This window comes from Macaca mulatta, chromosome 7, assembly GCF_049350105.2.
Source record: "Macaca mulatta isolate MMU2019108-1 chromosome 7, T2T-MMU8v2.0, whole genome shotgun sequence".
Taxonomy (NCBI): domain Eukaryota; kingdom Metazoa; phylum Chordata; class Mammalia; order Primates; family Cercopithecidae; genus Macaca; species Macaca mulatta.
The window spans coordinates 31,874,618-31,901,436 of record NC_133412.1 but is presented as its reverse complement, the minus strand read 5'-3'; the positions used below and the strand labels follow the sequence as shown (position 1 = coordinate 31,901,436).

Here is a 26,819-nt window from a genome sequence, read left to right as displayed (position 1 = left end):
GTTAAGACAAAGGAAAGAATCTTAAGAGCTATGAGACAGAAGCACCAGGTAACCTATAAAAGAAAACCTATCAGATTAACAGGAGAGTTATCAACAGAAACCATACAAGCTAAAAGGGACTGGGCCCTTAACTTCAGCCTCCTCAACTAAAACAATTATTAGCCAAGAATTTTGTATCCAGTGAAACCAAGCATTATATATGAAGGAAAGATACAGTCATTTTCAGACAAACAAATGCTGAGAGAATTTGTCATTACCAAGCCATCACTACAAGAACTGCTAAAAGGAGCTCTAAATCTTGAAACAAATCCTGGAAACACATCAAAACCAAATCTCTTTAAAGCATAAATCACACAAGACCTATAAAACAAAAATACAAGTAAAAAACAAAAACAAAAAAACAAAAAACAAAGTACACAGGCAAATAAAGAGCATGATGAATGCAACAGTACTTCACATTTCAATACTAACATTAAATGTAAATGGCCTAAATGCTACACTTAAAAGATACAGAACCACAGAATGGATAAGAACTCACAAACCAACTATCTTCTGCCTTCAGGAGGCTCACCTAACACATAAGGACTCACATAAACTTAAAGTAAGGGGGTAGAAAAAGGCATTTAATGCAAAAGGACACCAAAAGCGAACAGGTGTAGCTATTCTTGTATCAGACAAAACAAACTTTAAAGCAACAGTGGTTAAAAGAGACAAAGAGAGATAGTATAGAATGGTAAAAGACCTTGTCCAACAGGAGAATATCACAATCCTAAATATATACACACCTGACTCTGGAGCTCCCAAATTTATAAAACAATTATTAATTTACCTAAGAAATGAGATAGACAGCAACACAATAATAGTGGGGGACTTCAATATTCCACTGACAGCACTAGACAGGTCATCAAGACAGAAAGTCAACAAAGAAACAATGGATTTAAACTATACCTTGGAACAAATGGACTTAACAGATATATACAGAAGATTTCATCCAACAACCACAGAATACACATTCTATTCAACAGTGCATGGAACTTTCTCCAAGATAGACCATATGATAGGCCATAAAATGAGCCTCAATAAATTTAAGACAATTGAAATTATATCAAGCACTCTCTCAGACCACAGTGGAATAAAACTGGAACTAAACTCCTTAAGGAACCTTCAAAATCACACAAATACATGGAAATTAAATAACCTGCTCCTGAATGAGTATTGAATCAAAAACGAAATTGAGATAAAAATTAAAAAATTCATCGAACTCAATGACAATAATTATACAACCTATCAAAAACTCTGGGATGGGGGTGGAGCAAGATGGCCGAATAGGAACAGCTCCAGTCTCCAGCTCCCAGCGCGAGCGACACAGAAGACAGGTGATTTCTGCATTATCAACTGAGGTACTGGGTTCATCTCACTGGGGAGTGCCGGACAATCGGAGCTGGTCAGCTAGTCAAATAAAGCTAAACTCCATCTAAATTGTAAAACCCTAGCTGATGTAAAATAAACTACGAAAGTGGCTTTAAAATTTCTGAACACACAATAGCTAAGACCCAAACTGGGATTAGAGACCCCACTATGCTTAGCCCTAAACTTCAATAGTTAAAATAACAAAACTACTCACCAGAATACTACAAGCAATGGCTTAAAACTCAAAGGACTTGGCGGTGCTTCACATCCCTCTAGAGGAGCCTGTTCTATAATCGATAAACCCTGATCCACCCCACCATCTCTTGCTTAGCCTATATACCGCCATCTTCAGCAAACCCTAACAAGGCCACAAAATCAGCATAAATGTCCCCGCAAAAACGTTAGGTCAAGGTGTAGCCTATGAGATGGTAAAAACCTAGGTAATAGCATTCAGGACATAGGCATGCATGAGGACTTCATGTCTAAAACACCAAAAGCAACGGCAACAAAAGCCAAAATTGACAAATGGGATCTAATTAAACTAAAGAGCTTCTGCACAGCAAAAGAAGCTACCATCAGAGTGAACAGGCAACCTACAGAATGGGAGAACATTTTTGCAATCTACTCATCTGACAAAGGGCTAATATCCAGAACCTACAAAGAACTCAAACAAATTTACAAGAAAAAACAAACCACCCCATGAAAAAGTGGGCAAAGGATATGAACAGACATTTCTCAGAAGAAGGCATGCATACAGCCAACAGAGACATGAAAAAATGCTCGTCATCACTGGCCATCAGAGAAATGCAAATCAAAACCACAATGAGATACCATCTCACACCAGTTAGAATGGCAATCATTAAAAAGTCAGGAAACAACAGGTGCTGGAGAGGATGTGGAGAAATAGGAACACTTTTACACTGTTGGTGGGACTGTAAACTAGTTCAACATTATGGAAAACAGTATGGCGATTCCTTAAGGATCTAGAAATAGAAGTACCATATGACCCAGCCATCCCATTACTGGGTATTTACCCAAAGGATTTTAAATCATGCTGCTATAAAGACATGTGCACACGTATGTTCATTGCGGCACTATTCACAATAGCAAAGACTTGGAATCAACCCAAATGTCCATCAGTGACAGACTGGATTAAGAAAATGTGGCTCATATACACTATGGAATACTATGCAGCCATAAAAAAAGATGAGTTTGTGTCCTTTGTAGGGACAAGGATGCAGCTGGAAACCATCATTCTCAGCAAACTATTGCAAGAACAGAAAAGCAAACATTGCATAATCTCACTCATAGGTGGGAACTGAACAATGAGATCACTTGGACTCGGGAAGGGGAACATCACACACTGGGGCCTATTATGCGGAGGGGTAAGAGGGGAGGGATTGCACTGGGAGTTATACCTGATGTAAATGACTGCTTGATGGGTGCTGATGGGTTGATGGGTGCAGCACACCAACATAGCACAAGTATACATATGTAACAAACCTGCACGTTACGCACACGTACCCTAGAACTTAAATAATAATAATAATAAAAAAAGAATAAAGAAAACAGTATATGTTGGTGTGGTTGCAGTGATCAGGGAACACTTTTACACTGCTCGTGGGAATGTAAACTAGTACAGCAACTATGGAAAACTGTGAAGAAAACCAGGAGCTGGCTGGTTTCTTCTCATCCTTGAGCCAAGGGCTTTCACTCATCACTGTTTATTTCCTTGATTATTACTGGCAACTTGCATTACTTGCATCCCACGATGACAAGGACTTAGCCTGGCTTGTTATTCCTGTAAGGGCAAATGCCAACTAAAAATAAGAAGCTCAATTCTTGTTATGGACTGAATTGTGTCCCCCCTAAATTTGTTTGTGAAAGCCCCACCCTCCAGTGTGACTTTATTGGAAGAAAGGGACTTTAAAGAGTTAATTAAGGTTAGATGAGGTGACAAGGATGGGGCTCCAATATGATGGGACTGGTGTCCTTTTAAGAGGAGGAAGAGACACCAGAGATCTCTTTCCCTGTGCATGGGGAAAAGGCCATGAGAACGGAGTGAAAAGGTAACTGTCTGCAAGATAGGAAGAGCAATCTCACCAAAAACCAACCCCACTGGCACCTTCATCTTGGGCTTTCAGCCTTGAGAACTGAGGGAATAAATATCTGTTGTTTAAGTTACCCACCCTGTAGTATTTTGTTAAGAAGCCTATAAGGACTATATATCACTAATATGTTCTCCATGTTAAAAATAAGGAAAAAAACAGGCTTTCCTTAGGGTATTTACTTTAGAGAGCTTGTACATCTTTGTCATTTTGAAATGTATATAAATATTTTTAAAAGCTAACTTAGTCTCTTGCTAGTTTTAAGACCCAAGGATACCATTCTCAAAGACCGGGGAATCATCACTTTGAAAATTATCAGGGAAGATAATACCTCTATTTATCAGGTTCTGTAGGAGGCTAGGAGGGTAATTTCAGCTGATATCTTACTCCAAGTTGCAAGACAACCTCCTTTTATAAAGATATGAGAAGTTTATTTTTTACTTTGGATAATGCCAATTGTCTAACACAGATGGTTACCCCAATTACTAAGGGAATTTAGGATGAAAGTTGTTTGACAAATGGTGCTGTAAAGTCCCCTAGAGGACAAGTTATTGTTTACCTTGAGAATCTGTATATAAAAGGTTATATCTGCTCGTTATATAAAAAGGTGAGATGTTCTTCTGTCTTTGCAATTTCTTAGCTGATTTCCTGAGACGTGCATCTCACTCTGGTTTAATGCTTATTCAGTAAAACTGTGTTCTTTCTCTTCTACGTTTGTGGAGAAGTTTTCTGGGTTAGGAGGAGATTGGGTTTTCAATTATATTCCTCTAACACTTCCCAGTCCCAGTGAGAATATGAGGCAATATATAAGCATCTGTTAAATTAATACCTGTATCTCCCCGTCTGTATTAATCCATTTTGCATTGCTATAAAGGAATACCTGAAGCTGGGTTATTTATAAAGACAAGAGGGTTACTTGACTCATGGTTGTGCAGACTGCCCAAGAAGCACGGTGCCAGCATCTGCTTCTTTTGAGGCCTAAGGAAGATTACAATCATGGCAGAAAGCAAAGGAGAGCTGGCATTTAACATGGTGAGAGAGGAAGCAAGAGAGACACGGGTGCAGTACCACACTCTTTAACAACCAGATCTTACAGAATGGATAGACCAAGAACTCAGCCATTACCATGAGGAGGGCACCAAGCCATTCATGAAGGATCTGCCCCAGGACCCAAACACCTGCCAGCAGGCCCTACCTCCAACACTGGGGATCCCATTTCAACATGAGATTTGGAGGGACCAAACATCCAAACTATATCGCCATCTCGGTTACTACCGCATCCACACAAATAATGAGAGGTGCTGTTAGACTTCATAACCTCTTAATTCTGCTGCCCATATCAGATAACCAATGGTAGGCTGGTGATGAGGAATCAAAAGTATAGGCCAAAATTGGTTTTACTCAAATGGCCATAGCATCAGTTTAAATGTTTGGAAAAATTAGGTTTCTTTGGTTACTGGGCTGACGAGTGGAAAATGCCCTGTGCTTACAGTTGGAAGAATTTGGATTTAAATCCAGTTCCACTACTTACTCTCTATATGTCTTACCATTCACCTAATTTCACCCTGAAGCCCAGTCTCATGTGAAAATGTTTCATGTTTCTTATAGGGTCACTGAGAGGACCAGATGAAATATTACAGGTGTGCTTTGCACAATGAATATTTGTATCATAACGTTTTCTTAGTCAATACTAAGAATACCTGCCATCTAAATGGACTGTAACACTTATCCCCTAGTTTCCAAATTGGCTTACTCCTAAAGGAAGGAAAACCTGACTTTTTCCATTTCCTTTTCATCTGTCTACTCTTCTCCTCTTTTGAATTCTTCATAAGGACTTTCACCGCCTTTCAACATCGTTTTCTTTAACACTGTAGGGCATGGTGCTCACAATTTTGCACGTTTAATTTGTTCTGCATTGGGGGTTATGGTTACAAAGGGGGATGCTCTCTCAGGTTACCTTGCCTTTTAGGCTAAAGAATTCGAGGTGTTTATAAACTGAGGGAATAAAATGACTTCAAGTGGAAAATGAAATGAAACGAGGCATAACGGCATACTACAAGATAGCAATGCAATTTAAAGCTAGAATAGGTCTAGTGTGTTCTAAATCATAAACACATTTTACATTATAAATATATATTGTCAGTAAACAACCAAGCGTTCTGTTGTGATTTATGTATTTAGGTTCCTAATTTGGTCTTGAGGTCTCTCTTTGGAGGGGGCCAGAAGCCAGCCAATCTCCAGGAGAGCCCTGGCCAGGGGGAAAGGTAGGTTCTAGGGTGTCAGTCAGGTGAGGCACAAGGAGGAGGTGAAACGAAAACGCATGAACAGAAGAAATCTCTTACTTTCACATCCCAGAGGTCTGGCGAGCGGCGCGAGTCTGAGGGGGAGTCTGAAGGCCGTGGGAAGCCGGAGAGCAGAGCAAGCAAGGGCCTGAAACTACGTCCTGGGGCTTTCTCGTGGGGGGTGTGGCTTGGTTGATTTAAGAGAACATGTAAGAAGCAGGGCTTATTTACAGGACCCTGGTGTTGGCCGTTAGGTTTTATCATGGTCAGCAGCTGTGGGCTGTGTGGGTTTTGGTTCAGTGAGATGAAGAACAAATGGACCACATCACAACCACTCAGGGAGGGGGAGTGTTACCCAGACCAGAGGTGATACAGTGAGAATGGGCTTCAGACAACTTAGGTCAGGCCTGAAAATGGCTGCTGAGGCAGCCACTATTAACCACATTTATGGCAGTTTCCAACAAAACCTGGCTTTTAAATCATTTCTATTATACGTGAAGAAAAACTGAAAATATTTGGAAATAACCCCTTTGGTTTGCACAAATAAACAGGAATCAAATTTCTAGGTTCTCCTATTATACGTAAAATGGCAATGTCATTTAAATGAAAGCTAAGATATGAGAAAAAATTGAGGGAACTACGTAGCCCTTTACCTCAGGTGTGAACGTGTTTTTGTTTCATAAAGGCCTTTTTAAGCTTTAGTTTCAGATTTACCTTGTTGTTATTTTAGCGCAGTCTATGTGAAAATATTCTTTTGAGGCTATAAAACACTTGCTCTCATTTGGAAAAATCATATTTTTCATGGACTCTATATTTTCCTATTTTGATCTTTGAGGGTTTCTTTTATCTAGTGGTTTATATTGCTAAAGTAACTGCCTACGGTTAGTCTGCAGCCAACAAGTTACCCTGAATTAGCTACAGGTGGCTCTCATGACAGGCATGGTGTGGCGTGAGGCTTAACAATGGTTCTCAAATTGTGGTTCCTAAACCAGCATCATCAGTTGTGTCTGAGAGCTTATTATAAATGCAGATTCTCAGACCCCACCCAGACCCACTGAATAAGAAACTCTGAATGCAACCCAGCAATCTGTGGTCAAACAAGCCAGACAGGTGATGCTGAGCTGCGTTAGAGAACCGTCAGTTTACTATTACAGAAACCCCTTAGGGTTTCTGTGGCACAGGGTTTCTGTAGCACGCTGCTTAAGTAATATAAATGACCAACATTTATATTACTTATAAATGGTAGCACATTACTTAAGTAATAGAAATGGTCAACATTTTAAAATTCTTTTAGCTGGTACTGAGAACCATTATCCTGTTTAACAAGGGGTCAGGCTAACAGTAGTGGTGGTCGTCGTAATTCACAGTTTTGGCTAGTTGGCCCAGTTCACAGGCACAGTGATTTCTCCAGAGGACTCACAGTGACTTGCAAACATGTGCCTTCTGCAGAGCTCAGACTGAGAGGCCTTTTGAGGGACTAACCAGCACAAACATTGAAATGTCATTGATATTTACCCTGCCCTCATCTTCACCCTCATTCTGGGCCTTTGCTTTCCTTGAAACAGTGGCTTTCTCTGTGACTTCGTTTATCCTCTCACTGTGTGCCCTTCCTCAGAACTTGCAAAGGCTCCGCAGGATTCAAGAATCACCTCCTGAATGTAGTTTCAGAACTGACTGCTCTCTTAACCGTATTTCATATCTTAGTAGACATAGTCACTTCGATGTCCTCCTGTTAATATCAGCACAAATAAATAAAACTGAATCTGGGCCTCAAATCAGCTCCCCATCTAAGCTTCCAAATTTTCGTCAGTGGTAGGTTTCACAGATCTATGAATTACCTAATTCCCCTTTCTCCTTTGCTTGCTTGACCCTGGAATGACCTCTAGATTTTAATAATATTTATCATATTCATCCCTTTTCTCCATTCCTGCTATTACTACACTTAGAATGTGAATACCTAAACTATGAAACTGTTTTCCAAAAGGCCGCCTTCTCTTTCCTTCCTCATTCCCTCCCTTTCTCCTTCCTTCCCTTTCTCCTAATTCCTTCCTTCTTGCCTTCTCTCCTCCTTTCCTTCCTCCCCTTTCTTCCACAAACAGATGCCAAAATAAATGGTTTATATTAACCTGTATGACCTCCTCTCTTTCTAGGTCTCCCACTAAGACCAGCCTCCACATTCTTGAGGCTCAAAATTCTCCAAATTCTGATGACAATCTACTTCTTTCGTCTCCCCTCCATTCACTTCCCCTATTAACTTTTTAGTGGTTCTCAAACTCAGAAGCACCAAAAAGGCTGATTAAAAGAAATATTTGAGCCTGACTTCTCGAGTTTCTGTCCCAGCAGTTTCAGGGTAAAGCCCAAGATTTAGCACGTCTGAAAAGTTTCCATGTGCTATAGATAGAATGTTGGTATCTCCCCCAAATTCATATGTTGAAGTCCTAATTCCCAGTGTGACTGTATTTAGAGATGGGGCCTCTAAGGAAATAACTAAGGTTAAATGAGGTAATAGGGTGGGGCCATGGCCTGATGGGATTAGTATCCTTATAAAATGAGACACCAGAGAACTTAGGATCTCTCTCTCAACCACGTGAAGACACAGCAAGAAGAAGGCTGTTTCCAAGCCAGGAGGAGAGCCTTCAGAACTGGAAAATAAATTTTTGTGTTTAGGCCACTCAGTCTTTGTTATTTTATTATGATAGTCTGAGCAGGTAATCAATCCTGAGGCTGCTGTTCTGGGACTATACTTTGAGAACACCTTTCTACTCCACTCTGATTGATCGATCTCCTTGTCAACCTGATCTCTGTGTCTTTCTGACATGCCTACTTTTCTCCTTTCTTTACTTGAGCCACACATCTTCTTGAAAACCCACTTTGAACCTGATGTCTTCCCTGAAGGATCCCAACTCTCCCATCACAGCCATCTCTCCCCTTCTGGAAGCCTCTACTCTTGATCTTTAGATGCATCTGGCATCTAGCATAAACTACCTTGGATGATTCTTTTTTCTCTTCATACAGTTGTTTTGTCTTCATCATAAGCTTCTTGGAGCAAAGAATCTATCCCTGGTGTCACATACCTAGCACGGTGCTTTGTGCACAGCACAGGTTCAATGAATACATGATTATTTGACTACTGTAGAGTGTATGGAGAAGGGGTTCCTGGAAATTGCAGGCCTGAATCATTCAGGTGTCATAGATCTCTCAGTCTCTCTGAGAATGTGGAGGTATAGCTCACAGCAGAACATGTGATTATTGGCTTACTTGCCTAGGGAGCTGCATCCTGAGGGGTGTCTCTCAATGTTTTGTAGACGAAAGAGTCACTTCTGAGACAGAGGACATCTAATGATGATGATGATGCCATAAGAATGGTGAACATTTATGGAGATTTCTATGTGCAAAGTGTTTCACAGGTATTACCACGTATAGTTCTCCCAGCAGCTCCACACAGTATGAATTATTATGCTTTCCATTTTTACAGATGACAAAATTGAGGCTAAGAGAGGATAAGTGACTTTTCCCAGGTCTTATAGCCAGGTAGAAGCAGAGCACATGCTTGGTCCATGTCTGCATAGCTCTCCATTCACCTGTTTTCGCATCTCTTGCCTTTCTTCCATGAATAAGCAGAGTTTTACACCAGAGGTTTATACAAGGTTAGCTTCCAACCTTTAAAGATTTAGGTTTACTATTTTTATGCCATTTAACATAGTTTATATTCCTTTTTCTAACATATATGAAACACATAATAACAAGGCTTAACTTCTAGAGCCAAAGGATAACTGAAGGAGAAAATGTCCTATCTTCTCTCAGAAATCAGCTGTGAAGGACACGTGCAGGTTGGGAGGCAGTGGTCTGAAGTTTCCAATTAATGCCACTAACCCCATTGGTCACCAAACCTGTTCTCAGTGAACAAAAACAGGCATGATGGCTCAGTGGGGACAGAGAAATTGTATTGCGTTTTGCTTTCTTGACTCAGTGATTTGTAGAGTATTTTTCTGACATGTCAGAATTTCCATAAGATTCCCAAACAACTTATTCTAACCTCTGTTTTGCTTTCTAACCAGACCTAAAACAAAACAAACAGCAGTAACAAAAATATTAAAAAGTGTCCTAGCTACCCATAATAAAAAGGTGTTACACAATTTTCAAAATACTTGCTTTATCATTAACTCAGCACTTCATTTTAGTCAGTGCATTATACAACCACTCTGGTAAATTTTTTTATTAAAATAAGGTTTATAAGTTGTATGTACATATGTAATGTTTATATGTGTGTACAAATAACAGGTGGCTCCCACTCCAGGCAATTATGCTACCCACAGAGAAATTATGAGATTCTTTAAATCCTAAAGATAAAGTTTCTTTTTGTTTTGTTTTTTATAGTTTTTGTTTTTTGAGACAGAGTCTCGCTCTGTCACCCAGGCTGGAGTGCAGTGGCACGATCTCGGCTCACTGCAACCTCTGCCTCCCGGGTTCAAGCGATTCTTCTGCCTCAGCCTCCCAAGTAGCTGGGACTACAGATGTGTGCCACCACACCTGGCTATTTTTTTTTTTTTTTTTTTTGTATTTTTAGTAGAGACGAGGTTTCACCATGTTAGCCGGATGGACTCGATCTCCTGACCTCGTGATCCGCCCACCTCGGCCTCCCCAAGTGCTGGGATTACAGGTTTGAGCCACAGCGCCCAGCCAAGAGCAAATTTAAATGGGCTATTTATTCCAGCTCAGATTTAAATCCAAGGCCTTAAAAGACTTCAAAATCTACCACTTTGAATAAACTGTACCTTGGCAATCAATTAAACTAATTTACTTTGCATAAGAAAGTATTTTTTATATTTTTAAATAAAATTATAATTAAAAAATAAATATCTAGACATTTTGGGATACTTTGAAAGTCTAGAAAACTATAAGCAGGCAGAGAAAAAAAATCAGCCCCACTTTTCATCACACAGAAGTAATTGTTGCTTTTCTTTGGAATCCTGTAGAAGAAATTTTATATCCTAACTTTTATTAACTTAAGATTTATTTCACTAACACTTGCCTATTTTACTGCTGATCTATATCTTGAGTCTGTCCATATCTCTTTGTCACTATTCCACCATCCAAGCCCCATGCCGTGTCTCACCTGGATTTTTATTGGAGCCTGGAAGTCTGTCTGCTCCTGTCTTGTCTCCCTTCAGTCTATTACCCATGTTGCACTCTTGCTTAAATCACTTCAGTGACATCCATTGCTCTTGGATGAGATGACTGTCACAAAAGGGCACCCAGGAGCCCTTTGGAATATTATACCAATATTCTGAATATCTCTGTCTGACTTTATTTTTTATTAATTTTTATTTAGTTTTTGAGATGGATTTTCACTCTTGTCCCCCAGGCTGGAGTGCAACGGCACGATCTCTGCTCACTGCAACCTCCACCTCCTGGGTTCAAGAGATTCTCCTGCCTCAGCCTCCCGAGTAGCTGGGACTACAGGCATGTACCATCATGCCCGGCTAATTCTTGTATTTTTAGTAGAGACGGGGTTTCACCATGTTGGCCAGTCTGGTCTTGAACTGCTGACCTTGAGTGATCCATTCACCTTGGCCTCCTAAAGTACTATGATTACAGGTGTGAGCCACCATGCCCAGCCCTCTGTCTGGCTTTAGATGATTGTTCTGAGGCTCAAGTGACAAAAATACACGAAGGTGCTTATAAACGGTAGTAAACTGTAGTGTGAGTGGTTTTTACTTTATATGTAAACTTTATATATAACTTCAGATGTAAACAAATGTCAAGTGTTTCTGTTTCTTTTGAGAATACATGTATGTTACCTTCATAATTATTTAAACCAATCTTGCTCTTTCAGAGGCAAGTAACAGAGAACACTTGAAGTCAGGAAACAGGAATTCTAATCACTGATATTCAGTATAACCTTGGAATGAGATCTGGCTCTCACCAAATTGAGAAATAAAGAAACACATTACACACATAGTTGTTGATTGAAAATGTGTACGCTATAAAAAATGTAATTTTTCAAGTATTCATGACAAAAAATGAATAAAGAATCACTAGAAGTACACCTTTTCTGAGCTAAAAATATGTACGTTTTAGTCTGTCATTACATTAAAAGTGATAATTTCCCCATGGCATGACATGCAATAAACATGTGCTTATTCTATGCTGTGAGAACTCTTAAATTTTACAAATGACTTTACAAAGATTCCCAGTTATCTTAACCTGATTTCAGATTTCCAGAAAAGATAAAATGCTAGACCAAATAAACTGTATTGTGAGAAAGTGGGATTTGGGATTTTGATGTCCTGCCCAGATTCTAATGGAAATATTCCTGTGGAGAGCTCGTTTGTTCATTCTGGACAAAGGAGTGTCAACATTTGATGTTTTCTCTCACTCCAAAGAGCATTATTCTCATGCTTGAAATGCTTATTTCAACATGTTCATCTTTGACCCAAATGAAGGAGTTGCCATGGAAAAAAACCTGGCAAAACTCTAAAGATTTTTCTTGTATCAGAGTATAAATGGCGAACAGATGGAAACTAGAATTTGAGGAATTTTAGGATGGTTTGAGAAGAGACTTTTTATGAGGGTTTCGCTGGGTTCTAGAGAAATGACAAGGGAAAGTGGTGCTGCTAACAGCCCTCAGCTATAAACCATGAGGGGACGAAGGAGTTACTGGAACCTGGAAAGAGAGAGTTTTCTAGAAAAGACATTGAGAGGCTTAGAGTCAAAGGACAGAGCCAGGCTGAGAGGAACCTGTCCAGAGGGAGACTGGAGAAGGAATATCTGAACTTTCTCTTCCCTCTTAGGAGAGGCTCCCTGCTGTCTGAACCACTTGGGAAACAGGGAGTAAGCCGGCCCAAGACTGTGACCCACACAGCTCAGCCTCCTACGGAGTGGGGGGAAAGTAGATTAGAAGGGGCAAATAAGAGATATGTGGCATAGACTTTCACAGTAATTTACCTAGCACAAAGCCTGGCACATGACAAATACTCCTAAAACTAAGTCACATGAAAGGATAAATGGATCTTTCAGTGCCCTAAACTGTGCACAGGGACATACTTCATTTTTTCCTGGTCATTTTTTGAGTTTCACGTAACAGACTGAATAAAACTTCATGATTTCAAGAGTTTGCTAAAAAAAAAAAAAAAAAAAAAAAGAAAGAAAAGTAGTCTTATTCTCTCTTTTTAACTTTATATATCCCTTTGTATTTATCCAATGGCACTTACTTTTATCTTATATGATAATTAATGAATAGTGTCAGTTGTAAAACTATAAACTTTTTTCTCTCTAAGGATGCACACACACTCATACACACTTTGGATGTTCTACAGTGTCTAGAACAGGACCACAAACATAGTTGCTTCAACAAAAGTCTGTAATCACATACATTCAAATATGAGAACTATGTCATATTACACAGTTTGAGATTTTCTGCATTGAATTTAATAGTGTTCATTTGTTCTAAAACTCACTAAGCACCTGCTTTGCATCCAGTACTGTACTGAGCACTTAGATTTTAAAGATGAATAAGCCAACTGCCTGTCCTACTAGGGCTTACATTGTGAGAGAAGAGGATTGCCAACTATCAATCGTGAAATGACTCAACTGTGCTAGGGAACTGTCACAAGATGAATCCTTGTGCTGGTGGGGGACAAGAGTGGAGAAGAGTGGGACAGGGAGGAAAGAGCAATGCAGCAATGTCCTAAATGTGCATGGTAGACTCCAGGCTAGGTTAGAAAGAGTATCCTGGAAGCAGGATGTATTTTCTTACATTTAGATTGGATGTCTACAACGTCAATTCCTCCTTTTATTACGTAAAAGGTGTCCTGTCTACCGAGTCTACCCAGTAACTGAAGCCAGAATGAAGGGAAACTGGGGAGCAGAGGAAGAAGTCAGAAGTTTGCGGAGGGGGTTTATTGCCAACATGAAGACCGAGTATCAGCTTAAAGATCATCGCCTGAACAAAAGGGAGATTCAGTGATGCTAACATGTAGAGTGCGGAGAAGGAAGTACACCCAATTATTTAAAGCTAGGGAGAAGAAAGCATGGGCTGTGGGAAGGAATAATGATAGACTGATTTCTCTCTGATGAAAATGAGCGTGAGACAGTGGGAGGGACGTTGTCTCTGTCATTTATCTACTTGACCAACTACCTTAGCAAGTTTTAAAATCTATTAGTAAAATCTTTACTCATCGTGTCTTAATCTGAGAAGTGTGGAGAATGCTACTGGTCTTGCAGGATTTGGGGGATGAATAGCACAGAGGTAGACAACTTGGTTAGTGCACAGGATGTTTGCTTAGCATCACTGTAACCTGATTTAATACTTGCCATTTCTACTTTGGGAGTCAACATCCTTAGAATCCTATCACAGTACCCCTCCTATTAAAGGTATTTGTGTATAGCTCTTTGAGTGCACTGAAGACCCTCATCCACTTTGGTGAAGTTAATGTCATCAGAAAGACTGCAATGTTTGAAGAGTCATATTTCACAGATTCTCCTCAGTTTTACACTTAGGACTCTAGAGAAATGCTAACCTCTTGTCTTAGAAGGCAATTCTAGATAGTCCAATGGTGCCTAAGGGGCAGAGAGTGACACAGACCTGCTGCACAGGATTCCAGATCTCTGATTATCTCTGACAAGCTTATCAGCCAATATGAGAAATAACTTCTATGTGTTAAAATCAGTATTAAGTTGAAAAGGACCAAGCATAGGAACTGAAGACATTTCACAGCATTTTTTTTCCCATAGGTGGCTATCCAGTTGAAATTTCAGCTGTGGCTCTTGGCCAAAAAGTTCATTTAAAAAAAAAATTGAGAACAGTATTTCTGCCAATGAAATACTAAGTTCTTCTATATTTCTAATAAGAAAATGGTTCATTTTTTCCACAGTGAACCATTTCAGAAAAGGGTTTATTTTCTACTTCTGGGTATATATTCTATAGTTTGAGGAATATAATTAGAGATAATCAATGCTTTCATTAGGTGATATGATCCCAAATAACATGTTTGAGACGCTTCCAAATTTTACTCCTGACAATAAAAGTGTGCTTGGATAATATAATCTGGCATTTAAACTTTTCATCCTATATTCTGGATACAAGGTGGGCAAATCACCTGAGGTCAGGAGTTTGAGACCAGCCTGGCGAACATGGTAAAACCCCGTCTCTACTACAATTACAAAAATTAGCTGGGTGTGGCAGTGGGCACCTGTAATCCCAGCTATTCAGGAAGCTGAGGCAGGAGAATCACTTGAACTCAGGAGGCGGAGGTTGCAGTGAGCCGAGATTATGACATTGCACTCCAGGTTGGGTGACAAAGACTCCATTTCAAAAAATAATAATAATAATAAATAACTGACATATTTCTTCCACTTAAATTATAAAAATGACCAATAAAAAGAAGAGTGAGCAATCTCCCCATAACATTAATGCAATACACTAAGCATACTGAAGTATATTAATAGATTCCAGAATGGGAATCAGTAGGTATCTGCTTTCCATCTCAAATTAAAATACATTGTACTCTACTTCAGCAGGATACAAGTTATTAAAATGATCAAAATGATCTAATCTAAATTTTTTTTTTTTTTTTTTTTTTTGAGGCGGAGTCTGGCTCTGTCGCCCGGGCTGGAGTACAGTGGCCGGATCTCAGCTCACTGCAAGCTCCGCCTCCCGGGTTTACGCCGTTCTCCCGCCTCAGCCTCCGGAGTAGCTGGGACTACAGGCACCCGCCACCTCACCCGGCTAGTTTTTTGTATTTTTTTAGTAGAGACGGGGTTTCACAGTGTTAGCCAGGATGGTCTCGATCTCCTGACCTCGTGATCCGCCCGTCTCGGCCTCCCAAAGTGCTGGGATTACAGGCTTGAGTCACCGCGCCCAGCCGATCTAATCTAAATTTTAAGAAACTTAAAATAAGCAGGGACTGAAAGACTTCACTCATTAAAACGAAAAAAGAGGACAGATCACAGAATAAAAACACTTCAGCTCTTGTATTTTAATTCACATAGGCATTAACTATTAATATTTTGGTAGGACAGTTGTAATTTCTATATAAAATATCCCTTTTCTGTGTAAAGCTTTTGTGATTCAGGTCACTCAAGCTGCAATAAAAACTCAGAGAAGGAAACAGAGGATGGCTCAGCAGTTAATCATTCTGTGCCTTATTTCAAATCGTGTTATTCATCGAAAAAACTGTACTTAATATGTTCAAGTTTTATTCATTTTTCACTGTCTGCTCCTGCATGAAATATTCAAAGAGCCCTTGGTATAATGAAATAGCCATTACAAAAAAAATTTTTTTAATTAACATTGTAATCAAGATGCAAGAAATAAATTTTCTACCAGCTTCTAAAACTGTAAGTAATGCATTCTTAAGAAAAAAAAACAGCAATAAAAATGTAATATTTCAAGCTAGCTATCCATTTTAAATCACCGAGTCAAATTTTGGAGAAATAACATGTGATAATTCCAACATATATTAAAATTTCTGCTAATGTTACATTAAACCTACCACAGTATTTTTATATATTTTAATGGTGCAAAGAAATTTAAGATACTTTTAATAATATCTATTGATTAAAATAGGGGGTGATGTGGTGAATTTTGTTTTTAAAAAAATTATGTTTTTTCACCAGTGACAATATACTGTGGACATGCTTGCCACATTGGGATTTTAAAATAAGATTGCAAGTACATACTTTCCTGGACAGTTTCTTTATCCAGAATACATTTCTTCTTCTACCTTCTCATGACCCAATATACTTAACCACCTCTCTGCCTTTTCTGTCTCTTCAGGCCAAAATTTCACTTCTTACTTTTCAGCCTGTATTAGAGTAGGGTGTCCCAGACTGAGCACTATTGCTATTTAGAGCCAGATGAATTTGTATTACAGGAAGGCTGTCCTATGCACTGTAGATGTTTAGCAACATTCCTGGCCTCTACACTAGATGCCAGTAACAGGACCACCACCCCAGGATGTGACATCCAAAGATGTACAGACATTACCATATGTCTCCTGAGGGAGAAAACCACCCCTACTTAAGAAGCGCTGTATTAGAGCAACTTGCATACATAACGTCATATTCACCTTTGACCATATTTCTCATTGTATGAAACTTAGCTCAGAGGTGACACTGAGTAAATGTTTGTGAAATGGATGCAGAATAAGATGGTGTTTTAGTATTGCAGTACGTTTCTAGAATAATAAACATGTTACTCATATATTAAATTCTCAGTTCCACTTAAAAACTTAAGAATAATTCTACATCCATTTCAGATTTGTTTATTTTCCATGTTTGGAACAGAGAGAGAAGAGAAGACTGTTTTTCCCATATGAAAAATCACATTTGAATTATGTGGCTCATAAATTTCTAATGGGATTCAATTCCTTGTAGAGTATTTTTTTTTTTTTTGTCTAACTGCTTCAGAAGGATGACATCCAAATCTCTTTCACAAGAGAATAATGAAGGAGGTAAGAGTTCAAACATAGGACAGAAAAGAGCAAGAAAGAGGTGAAGAAGGAAAAAAGAGTAAATGAGCAAGATACAAGAGGTTTGCCACACTTATAAACCCATTTATTAAAAAGTTGAATTCAATTAAACATATTTTTAAAGGGAAGTATGTCTTAAAACTTGAAAATAGTGAAAAAATCAATGATAAGCTATTGACATTTTCCTTATATCAAATGCTATAGTTACTTTTCTAACACAGCAAGGGAGAAAAACAAAAAAGAGAAGGAGATGAGAAAGGGAAAGAAGAAAATGGAGTTAAGGGGAAATTATATGAGAATAAGAAAAGTAAAACACAAATGCTTTGAAAAGTGCGCTTAGATTTCTAAAGGATCACAAGACATTTTATACAACACACATTTTGATTAAATAGCACTTAAATAATAATTCAACGCATTTGAAATAGTTTGAAGTAGCAATTTACCCCACAGAGTATGGATTAAAAATTAAAGAGACAGGCCGGGCACAGTAGCTCTCACCTGTAATCTCAGCACTTTGGGAGGCTGAGGTGGGCCAATCACCTGGGGTCAGGAGATCGAGACCAGCCTGGCCAACATGGTGAAACTGTCTCTACTAAAAAACAAAAATGCTGGGCATGGTGGCCTGTTCCTGTAATCCCAGCTACCCAGGAGGCTGAGGCAGAAGAATCGCTGGAACCAGGTGGCAGAGGCTGCAGTGAGCCGAGATCATGCCACTGTACTCTAGCCTGGGTGACAGAGCAAGACTCCATCTCAAAAAAAAAAAAAAATTAAACAGACAAAAAAAACCACTTTGGGTTTATGATCATAAGGTAAATGATTATGCTTATTATTTGGAAAAAAATACAAGCTTTTTTTTTTTCCCCCAGATAATACTTACTCATTTAAAAAGTTGTATTTCATTAATTAGTTCTGTATTTCTAAATTAAGAAAACATGAGAGAGAAAGCCCAAGTAACGGGGAAACATTCATTCAAGGTAGTGAGCCTTTTCACTTGTCATCAAGGAGGGGTGGTCACAGTGCTCAGGGCACAGAGTCTAGATACGTGTTGAGCCAGGATCTGGCGCCCTGCTTTTTAGCCATGTGACCTTAGGCTTGGGTTCTCCCAGAAGCAAACCTGAGACAAGCATCAAAAGATAAGTGGTCTGCCTGGGGAGGGATCCCAGGAAACACTGGGAAAGGAGCCAGGAGGTGAGAAAAGAAAAAAGTAAGCTAAAAAAAAAAATAGTAAGTAAAAAATAAGTGTGTGTCAAGCCAGTCTTCGGAGGGAAATGATCTCATCTCACAGGGACACTCTAGAGTGCTGTGTATTTAGAATACACATCAGAGTTGTCACAAATGAGGAAGATGGAGATTTTCTCTTCTTCCTTTCTTACCCACCAACTTCCTGTATTTCATCGGTAGGGGGCTGCTCCCTGAGGCATTAACCCTCTGGCCCTCCAGCTGGTCCTTCATGGGACTGAGCCTGTGCCTGTGGCTCCTCAGGCAGAGTGGCAGGTGTTTGCAGTAAGCAGTGTCAGCTATTACTGCTTTATATTTGATTGATACTATAACACCACTATGATATTTCTAAATTATATAACAAAATCTAAGTTAAAATAACAAAAATGAAATACAATAACTATTCATGGGTATTTGGTATTGTGCTAAGTGCTAGCCAATTATTTGGACAACTGCAACAGTATTTACACTGTGATATGGTTGGGCTGTGTCCCCACCCAAATCTCTTCTTGAATTGTAGCTCCCATAATTCCCACATGTCATGGGAGGGACCCGGTGAGAGGTAATTGAATCATGGGGATGGGTTTTTCCTGTTTTGTTATTGTGCTAGTGAATAAGTCTCATGAGATCTGATGGTTTTATAAAGGGCAGTTCACCTGCACACACTCTCTTGCCTGCCACCATGTAACACATGCCTTTGCCCCTCCTTTGCCTTCTGCCATGATTGTGAGGTCTCCCCAGCCATGCTGAACTGTGAGTCCATTAAACCTCTTTCCTTTATAAATTACCTGCTCTTGTGTATGTCTTTATTAGCAGCGTGAGAATGGGCTAATATGCACTGGAAACTGAAACTCCATTTGGTCATTTTGGACTTCATGCCACCAAAGAAACAGGTAGAATAACAGATACAGGATAATAAATCCTACTATTAATTGGAAATGATCATCTGCAGGAAGAGTACCAATGGAATTCAAAGGGTGGAACCCAAATGCCTCTATTTCAGCATGCCCAGTGTCAAATGTTCAAACAATCAGATAGCACTCTATATAAACAAGACCCCAATAATTAAACTTTTCTATATTTCTCTGTCACTTAAGGAATCTTGGAAGTTGAGTTTCCTTTGGCGCCAAAGAGAACATGGACTGGACAGAAGAATTTGTAAGTTATAAGTATGAACTATAACTTTAGGATCTGTTACAGAAATAAGTATTGTATCTTCCACTATATTTTCATTTTTATGGTTCTATAAATCATTCTAAAATGTAGCTAATTCTCATCTATCTCTCTTGCCCATCACAATTTTCTAAAGGGTGTAGTGTTGACTAACTTTATTATTCAGTCTATGGTCATGAATACTGAGATGGGATTGTGATAGAATAAAAACAAAAGAGACGGAATGAATATGCCTCAGAAATCCCGGATTCACTAACTGAGAAGACTTTAGCTTGCCTCCATTTATTATTGAACATGGTCGTGTTACATCAAGCCATAGCATTGTCCCTCCCCTAATGTGGAAGTATAAATACTTATGTACAGGTAGAAAAGAGAATTTTAGAGAAATGGCAGGGTGGAGAAATTGGGTAGTAGTGGAGAAGTCTCCATTACCACCAACAATTTGGGAAGAAGGTATGAGTTTTCTCTGGCTCAAGTGGACCTCATGAGAGGAAGCTGGGCTTTAGCTTACTTGCTGGAATCCCATTCCAGAGGGCTAGCCACAAGAAATGGATTTTCAAGCAGCATGAATCTATGGCATATCTGCAGTAGGCAGTCACAGGAGACACTGACAGGAATCGATCTGAAATAGATTTCACTCCTCAAGGAAATGTACAGATAGGAAGGTCCCCAGAAACACACACGAGAGACCAGCATTTGGATGCAATAATATAGGAAGCATTGAGGACCTCTTCTTCTTTCCCTTTAGTTTCCATTCCCAAAAACACTGTGGAAAACCTTAAGGGAGCATGAGCATGCATTCAGGTAAAAATGTTTTGAATATTTCTGCATCTCTTGACAATCTCCCATGAGCTCGACTTTGTTGTTATAAAAATATCAAAAAAGAAATATCCCACAGTATAACCTGGGGTATATGAAAAGGGATAATTGTAATTTTTAACTGGACAGTATCAGAAAGCATAAAGTGCTATATGCAGACTACCTACCTAGCACCTTTAGCTTTATCCTTGATATAGGGAGAAAAATTAATGTATCCAAGAGGAAAAAATGGTGAGTCCAGGGTATTTTCATCATAGTTAAAAAATTATCTGTATTTTCCCTTTTCCAAGGATCTTTCATGAATGAAGACAGTGTCCTCTTACTTACTTTTATTATTTCTGTAGTATAACTTACTAGTTTCTGAAGTTTGAGCCTGCATTTGGCTCTTTTGACTCACACTGACATTTTCAATAATCTCTTAGAAATATCAGATCTTAAATACATATAATCACCAAAATATAATAAATCACAAAGCAACTTGAAAGAAACACTTTTGAACAGTAATGTCTTAGAAGCTTATGAGGTGGGAACTTTGACACATGAAACATATCTGAGTTTCAAATAAAATACCAAGCCTGCCTCTTGGCCTGTTTCAAAGAAATCTTGTAATTTTTTTCATATGAAATTAGCATAAAATGAGATTTCCCTTATAGAAACCCCACAGCACAGGATTTTACATTTGAAGTTAGGATTTAGGGAATTATTATCATTTTTTTGGAAGATACCAACACCAGAAATCCACTGAGTTTTTAATACTGAATTGAAGAAAATATCATGGTCATAAATTTTAAAAAGTAGATTTTACTTAAAGTAGTTTTATGGAAGTTAAAATCACCAACAAGTCAGCCATTCCACAGAGCTTTAGTACGGAATATATTAGTGTTATTAAAATTATTTATAAAATTACAATTCATGAACACTAAAAAATATTAGTATTCTCTATTAACCATAACTCTCCATTTTAATGATACTTCAATTCACAACAGCACAAAATTATTAGTACTATACATAATAATTCTGATGTTAAATTTTAGTTTAGTATTCAGTTTACCTTATTCTCAGGTCCTATGTGTTACTTACTCTGTGAGGTTTGAGTATCTATGAATTTCTTTATCAAGGCATCAGTAGTTTGGGTATAAAGACTGAGAGCATATCTCAGAGACTGAAGATCTGGGCTTTTCTCCAAGAAATTCTTTTTCAGGCCATTTCCTCCTGCATGAAAGTATTGCTACGAAGAAAAAAAATAGCAGAGGCATTTAGAGAGAAGTAGTGCAGGAAGGAATTTATTACTCTAATAGAGAAGCTCAAATGGAATAATACAATTTGATCAATGCAAGATACAAAAAATGGTTCCACTATTTTCCCATTGCTAAGTTATTAACATCTAATTCAGGTCCCCTAGACATCTCTGAAATGACACTCAGCCTCACAGACCTCATATCACAGAAGGCCTAATCCTTTTTCTCTTATGCAAAACTTTAAACAAATGAGATCATGCTGATGTAGCAGTCAGAATCCTTATAGAATAACGGGTTTAGGTCACAATTATCGACTTGGTTATTGACTTCTGTTTCTTGAACATGAGAAAAATACCTAGGGTTGTCAAAATTTCATAGGGAAGGTAGCTTCTGGCCACATATTTTCCAGATACCAGTTTGCAATTCTAGGTCAAGTGTCTGCCACTCCATCTGCCCAATCCTCTAATCACACAGTGGTGCAGATATAGGCCAACCTGACAAGGCAGAGTGGTCCTTGGAAATCCAACAGCCCTTGAATCTTGTGTCTGATAAATATAATAAAACTTGTTTTTGCTATTGTTATTCAACCAAACTCAAAATATTCCAAAATGTATAAATAAGGTAATAGAGAAGATATATGGTCATTGACAATAAATGTGGTCACTGAGGGATGTTAGCATTTTTCATACTACAAGTGTTATGCACAGACAGACATTTCTTGGAAATGCAGACTGTCTAGAGATATATGATAGAACTAAGGATGCTTTTTTCTACCTGTTTATAAGTAATAGATTTATAATATTCTATTAAGGTTAGATAAATGGTTCTCTTTCTCTCTTCCTGTACCAACAATACTAGAGGAAACAAAGCACTCACTAGTAACTATGGCTCACTGTGATCTATAATTAGTACAGAATGAAATATGCCAAAGAAGCTCAAGAAATTATTCAGAGACACTCCCCTAAATGGGTATGTGTCATTCTTCTTTCCCACTCCTTAAGAATTTCTCAGGCAGGACATTTCAATGAGCTGCAAAAATCATAATTATCGCAGTTTTTTTCCCTATTCAAGGAGAGATGCAGAAAAATTTTATGGGTATTAGCAAGCATCTGGTTCTACTTTCAGAGAGTATACTGTAGAGGACATTCATGGTGTAGGCCAAAGAAATTAGGCAATCGGGATTTAAACTTAAGAAAGACTGGTACAATTACAGATACCCTCCCCAGGGAGAAAGAAACCTATGGACCTTTGAAGTTCCATTCACTGATTCTAGCTAGGTACTCCGTGAAAACACAGGCTGTGGCAAAAACTACATATGCTATGAAAAGGAGGCACGGAGAAAATGTCTTCTCTTTAGGAGAATACAAAAACATAATTTTAAAATTGTTCTACACCTGGATCTTATAAAGAATGTTAAAACATTTTCACATGCAGAAAGTATTTAGAGGACTGTTAGTCCAGAACTGTTTCGGGCGCCTTAACAGATGAAAAAAATACGATAATTCCTTTCTTTGAGAAACACAGTATTTAAGGATGGAAAAAAGATTTCATGGATATATTGAGAGGGATACACGTAAATGTATTTAGATTGGTCTTGACTCTGTATCTCCTAGAAGGGTAGTGGAGTGCTCTCTGGAGGACTGTTTACATAATGAATCAAGGAGCCATCCAAAGAAATAACTGTGCCTGAGAGTAAAGAGCAGTGCTAGAAACCAAGCCAAGAGTAGGAGGGAAACTCTGGAAAGGAAAACACACTCTCTCTCTTTCTTAATATTTCTCAGGTAAGCCTCAGTCTTATCAAACCTGAGCATAAGTGCTAAATGATTACAATAAAGGAGGATGAGGAGGAGCAGAAAGAGGAGGAGGAAGAGAGGGAAGGAAAACCAAAACTGATAAAATGAAAATTTGCCATTTCTGGGAAAAAAGGAGCAGAAAAGATTAATGGGTATTCTGTCTATGATACACATTTGGGTTATTCTCACTTTTCATTGTTCTTGGGCTACTTTAAAACTCTATACATTGTAGAAAATTAATAATAATAGTATAGATGATATTTGTCCCTCATAATACAAATTAATTATTTTGGGCAGAATAAAACTGAATATTGCTCTGTGGATAAATCTTTCTTTCCTCTATTCCAGCTTTTCTTATTGCTTGTATATGCTTGGTTTCTGGAATTCTCCTTTGAGACAGTCGTAACATCTTAACTGGTTCCCTCACTAATTGATGAATAAAATAACATTTTGACACATTTTATAACTGCATGAATATCACAATTATACCCTCTTTTAAAAACTGTTCTTTAACAGTGTATGTAAAGTAGCATGAGTGATAGCATTCATAAGGATGACCACAGGATTTACTGTCTAATTTGTAAGATTGCACTGTGGATTCTTCAGTCACCTTAACACTTGACAGCATCTGTGGTAGTGTCTGCTGTGCCACCTGTTTTTTCCCTCTTTTCTTTCATAAATATTTATTAAATCTGTATCATGAGCCAGACCTTGTACTGGATGCTAACATTATAAAGCAAAAGAGACACAGTGGTTGCTCCCAAAGGTATTATGATCTAGTAGGAAATGTAACCAACATTTAAACACATGACTTCAACAACACATTGTAGGTGTTAGAAAAATGATTTGAAAATACAGATAATCGGGGAGGCACGCAATTCTGTTGTCTAAGGAGTCAGCAAAGGCTTCCAAAGAAGTGACTTCTTTGGTGGCTATGAGTTTTTAAGTACTGTTGTTTTTAACTTTAGCAGCCAGTAGGTAATTCACCCTCATGAACTAGAGAAAGAGGACAACCCCACCAAGTAACCAAGAGAAACCCTGGTAGTCTCGGCACTATTTAAGGAGAACTGAAGTGTTCATAGTTCTCCAAGTATAATCTAGATATAGTTTTTCAAATACTGTTTTCTACTGTTATTCTATACCAATCACTAAACCTGTGCTGCCTCTAGGTAGTAGAGGGCCAATGGAAGTTAAGAGATGACAATGCACTCCTAAAAATTCCCAATGCTTATTAACATGGTAAAGGCTCTGAGGCATACTGTGGTAAAGAGATCTGTGTAATCTTTTATTAATATACCTTGTTGCTAAAATTATTAGGCCATAGGACACCTATATCACTGGGCTAATACTTTGGGAATACAAGTGTTTTATGGAATATGATTGGGAAGAATAGAAGAATGTCACTGAACTTCATATGATTGAGATATTATTGAGGGCCTGGAAAACTTCATAGCAGAAGGTAAAAAGGGTTAAGCTATGAAGGCATAAACTAAGTACTTGTACTGAATCTTTTAAAATAATTTTATAGAAAGGCATATTTTTAATACTAAGGCATTATTTTGTAGGACTCTGGGACTTTGGGGACTAATCAGGAAAAGAAATCATAAATAAGGTGTGTGCTTGTACCTGAGGAAACCCAAGGGTTTTAGGTACGATACTCAACTGACTTCCTCTTTTTTAGCCATAGAGTTTTACTTGTTATTCCATTAAAGTCTCTAGCAGGATATTTACTGAATAGAAGTTTTGTAAGGGCAGAAACTAATGCCTTTGTCTTTGGAGTGTATTTTCCAATATGAAATGTCCCGAGACAGAAACCCAGGACAGACGGTAGCTATGTCAGAAGAGAAAACAAATTGCCAGGTGGTAAGAATGAAAATATCCCGTTCAATGGACACAGTCAAATAACACATGTCATAGGCTCCTCACTCTAACAATGAAGAAGGCGATTTCTATGGTCATGCAAATGCAAACTCGTCGAGAATGCTACTTTATGAAAACCTTTCACACAGTGTTCAAAACCTGGAATGACAGCATCTCCGAGCACCAGTCTGGTTATCTTACTGGCACAGATAATCAGGAGAAAGGGGGCTGCAATTATTACATGGATCTTGGCATTCAGAGATTTTACATTCAAATTTGACTCTATGCACATGACTCTGAAGGAACTGGAGAGTAGAATCCACATTTTGCTGAGGCTTGGGTTTGAAGGATATAAATGTGAGGGTGATGTATAGAAGTAAATGTCTTAATTATTAGACAAAACCCACTATCCATAGCTCAGTGCAGTATAGTTGATTTCTACTCATTATAATGGGCATTTTGTTGGGGGATAACATGCTAGAAAGGAATTTGTAAACGTGGGGTTTAAAGCCTTCTGGATGTTTTCATTACACATGTGAAAAGTGCATTATTTTCCATTGATTCTAAACAAAAGCCCAAGACTTGGTCTCTTATAATTCCTCTGTGGCCTACAGTATAATCTAAGAAACTTCAGTTTGATCTGTTCAGATGCTTTACTTACAATGGTCTAAAGTAGCAGGAAAAAATGGGCAAAAACAATTAGGACAGGTCATTTCCTCCTTATTGAAGAAAATAATTTGTAACCTCTCAGTTGAAGGACTGTAGAGGAGTTGGTTGTTTAGTGGAAAGAAGGATAAAGATATTAGCTGGATGAAATTCTCTCTTCCTCTCTATCATGGCTGATATTTTTGCTATGGACTTACAAAGCAGAAAGCATGTTTGACAGATGTGCAGTTGAGCTGAAGCTTAAAGTTGTTACACTGGATGACAAAATTTGGCTTTAGAAGGGTCCTGGTAGTCTGGAATGCTGGGTCAACATTTCTAGAATGAGATGGCAAAGAGGAAACTAAAAAGCCAGAATTTATAATAAATATTCATATTCATGTTTATCACAAAGTACAGAATGGGGGTGATGTGGCTTAACAACAGAAATTTTAAAAAAGTCATAAAGATTTATCTGCTGTCAAGTTCAACATGATTGCATAAGTGAGAAGGCAGCTATTCAAGCAAGTGAAATCTGATCATGCATCAAAATAGGTAGACAGGTCAAGCATAAGGGTTTGGTAAGGCAGGAACATTCTTCGCTGGTTAGAACACATCTGGGATATTAAGTTCATTCTTGGGCTTCATCATTTATAAGAAATATGAAAAGTGGAGGCCATTTAAAGACAGGTGACAAGAATTTCATAAGGTCTAGGAGGCATGTTATTCAATAAACAGCTTCAGATGATATGGGATGGCATGATAGTTTTCTTTAATATCTGAAAGTCTATCACACAGAAAA

The 26,819-nt window shown here is 38.3% G+C and overlaps 1 protein-coding gene across 1 annotated transcript in view; it reads right to left on the bottom strand.

Moving 5' to 3' along the window:
- UNC13C (unc-13 homolog C) overlaps positions 1-26,819 on the bottom strand; it is a 653,225-nt gene that overhangs the window by 41,895 nt on the left and 584,511 nt on the right. The window contains exon 29 of the mRNA XM_015142282.3: positions 21,565-21,712. Within this exon, the coding sequence (XP_014997768.3) occupies positions 21,565-21,712 (148 nt within the window). The remainder of the gene's footprint in view (positions 1-21,564; positions 21,713-26,819) is intronic.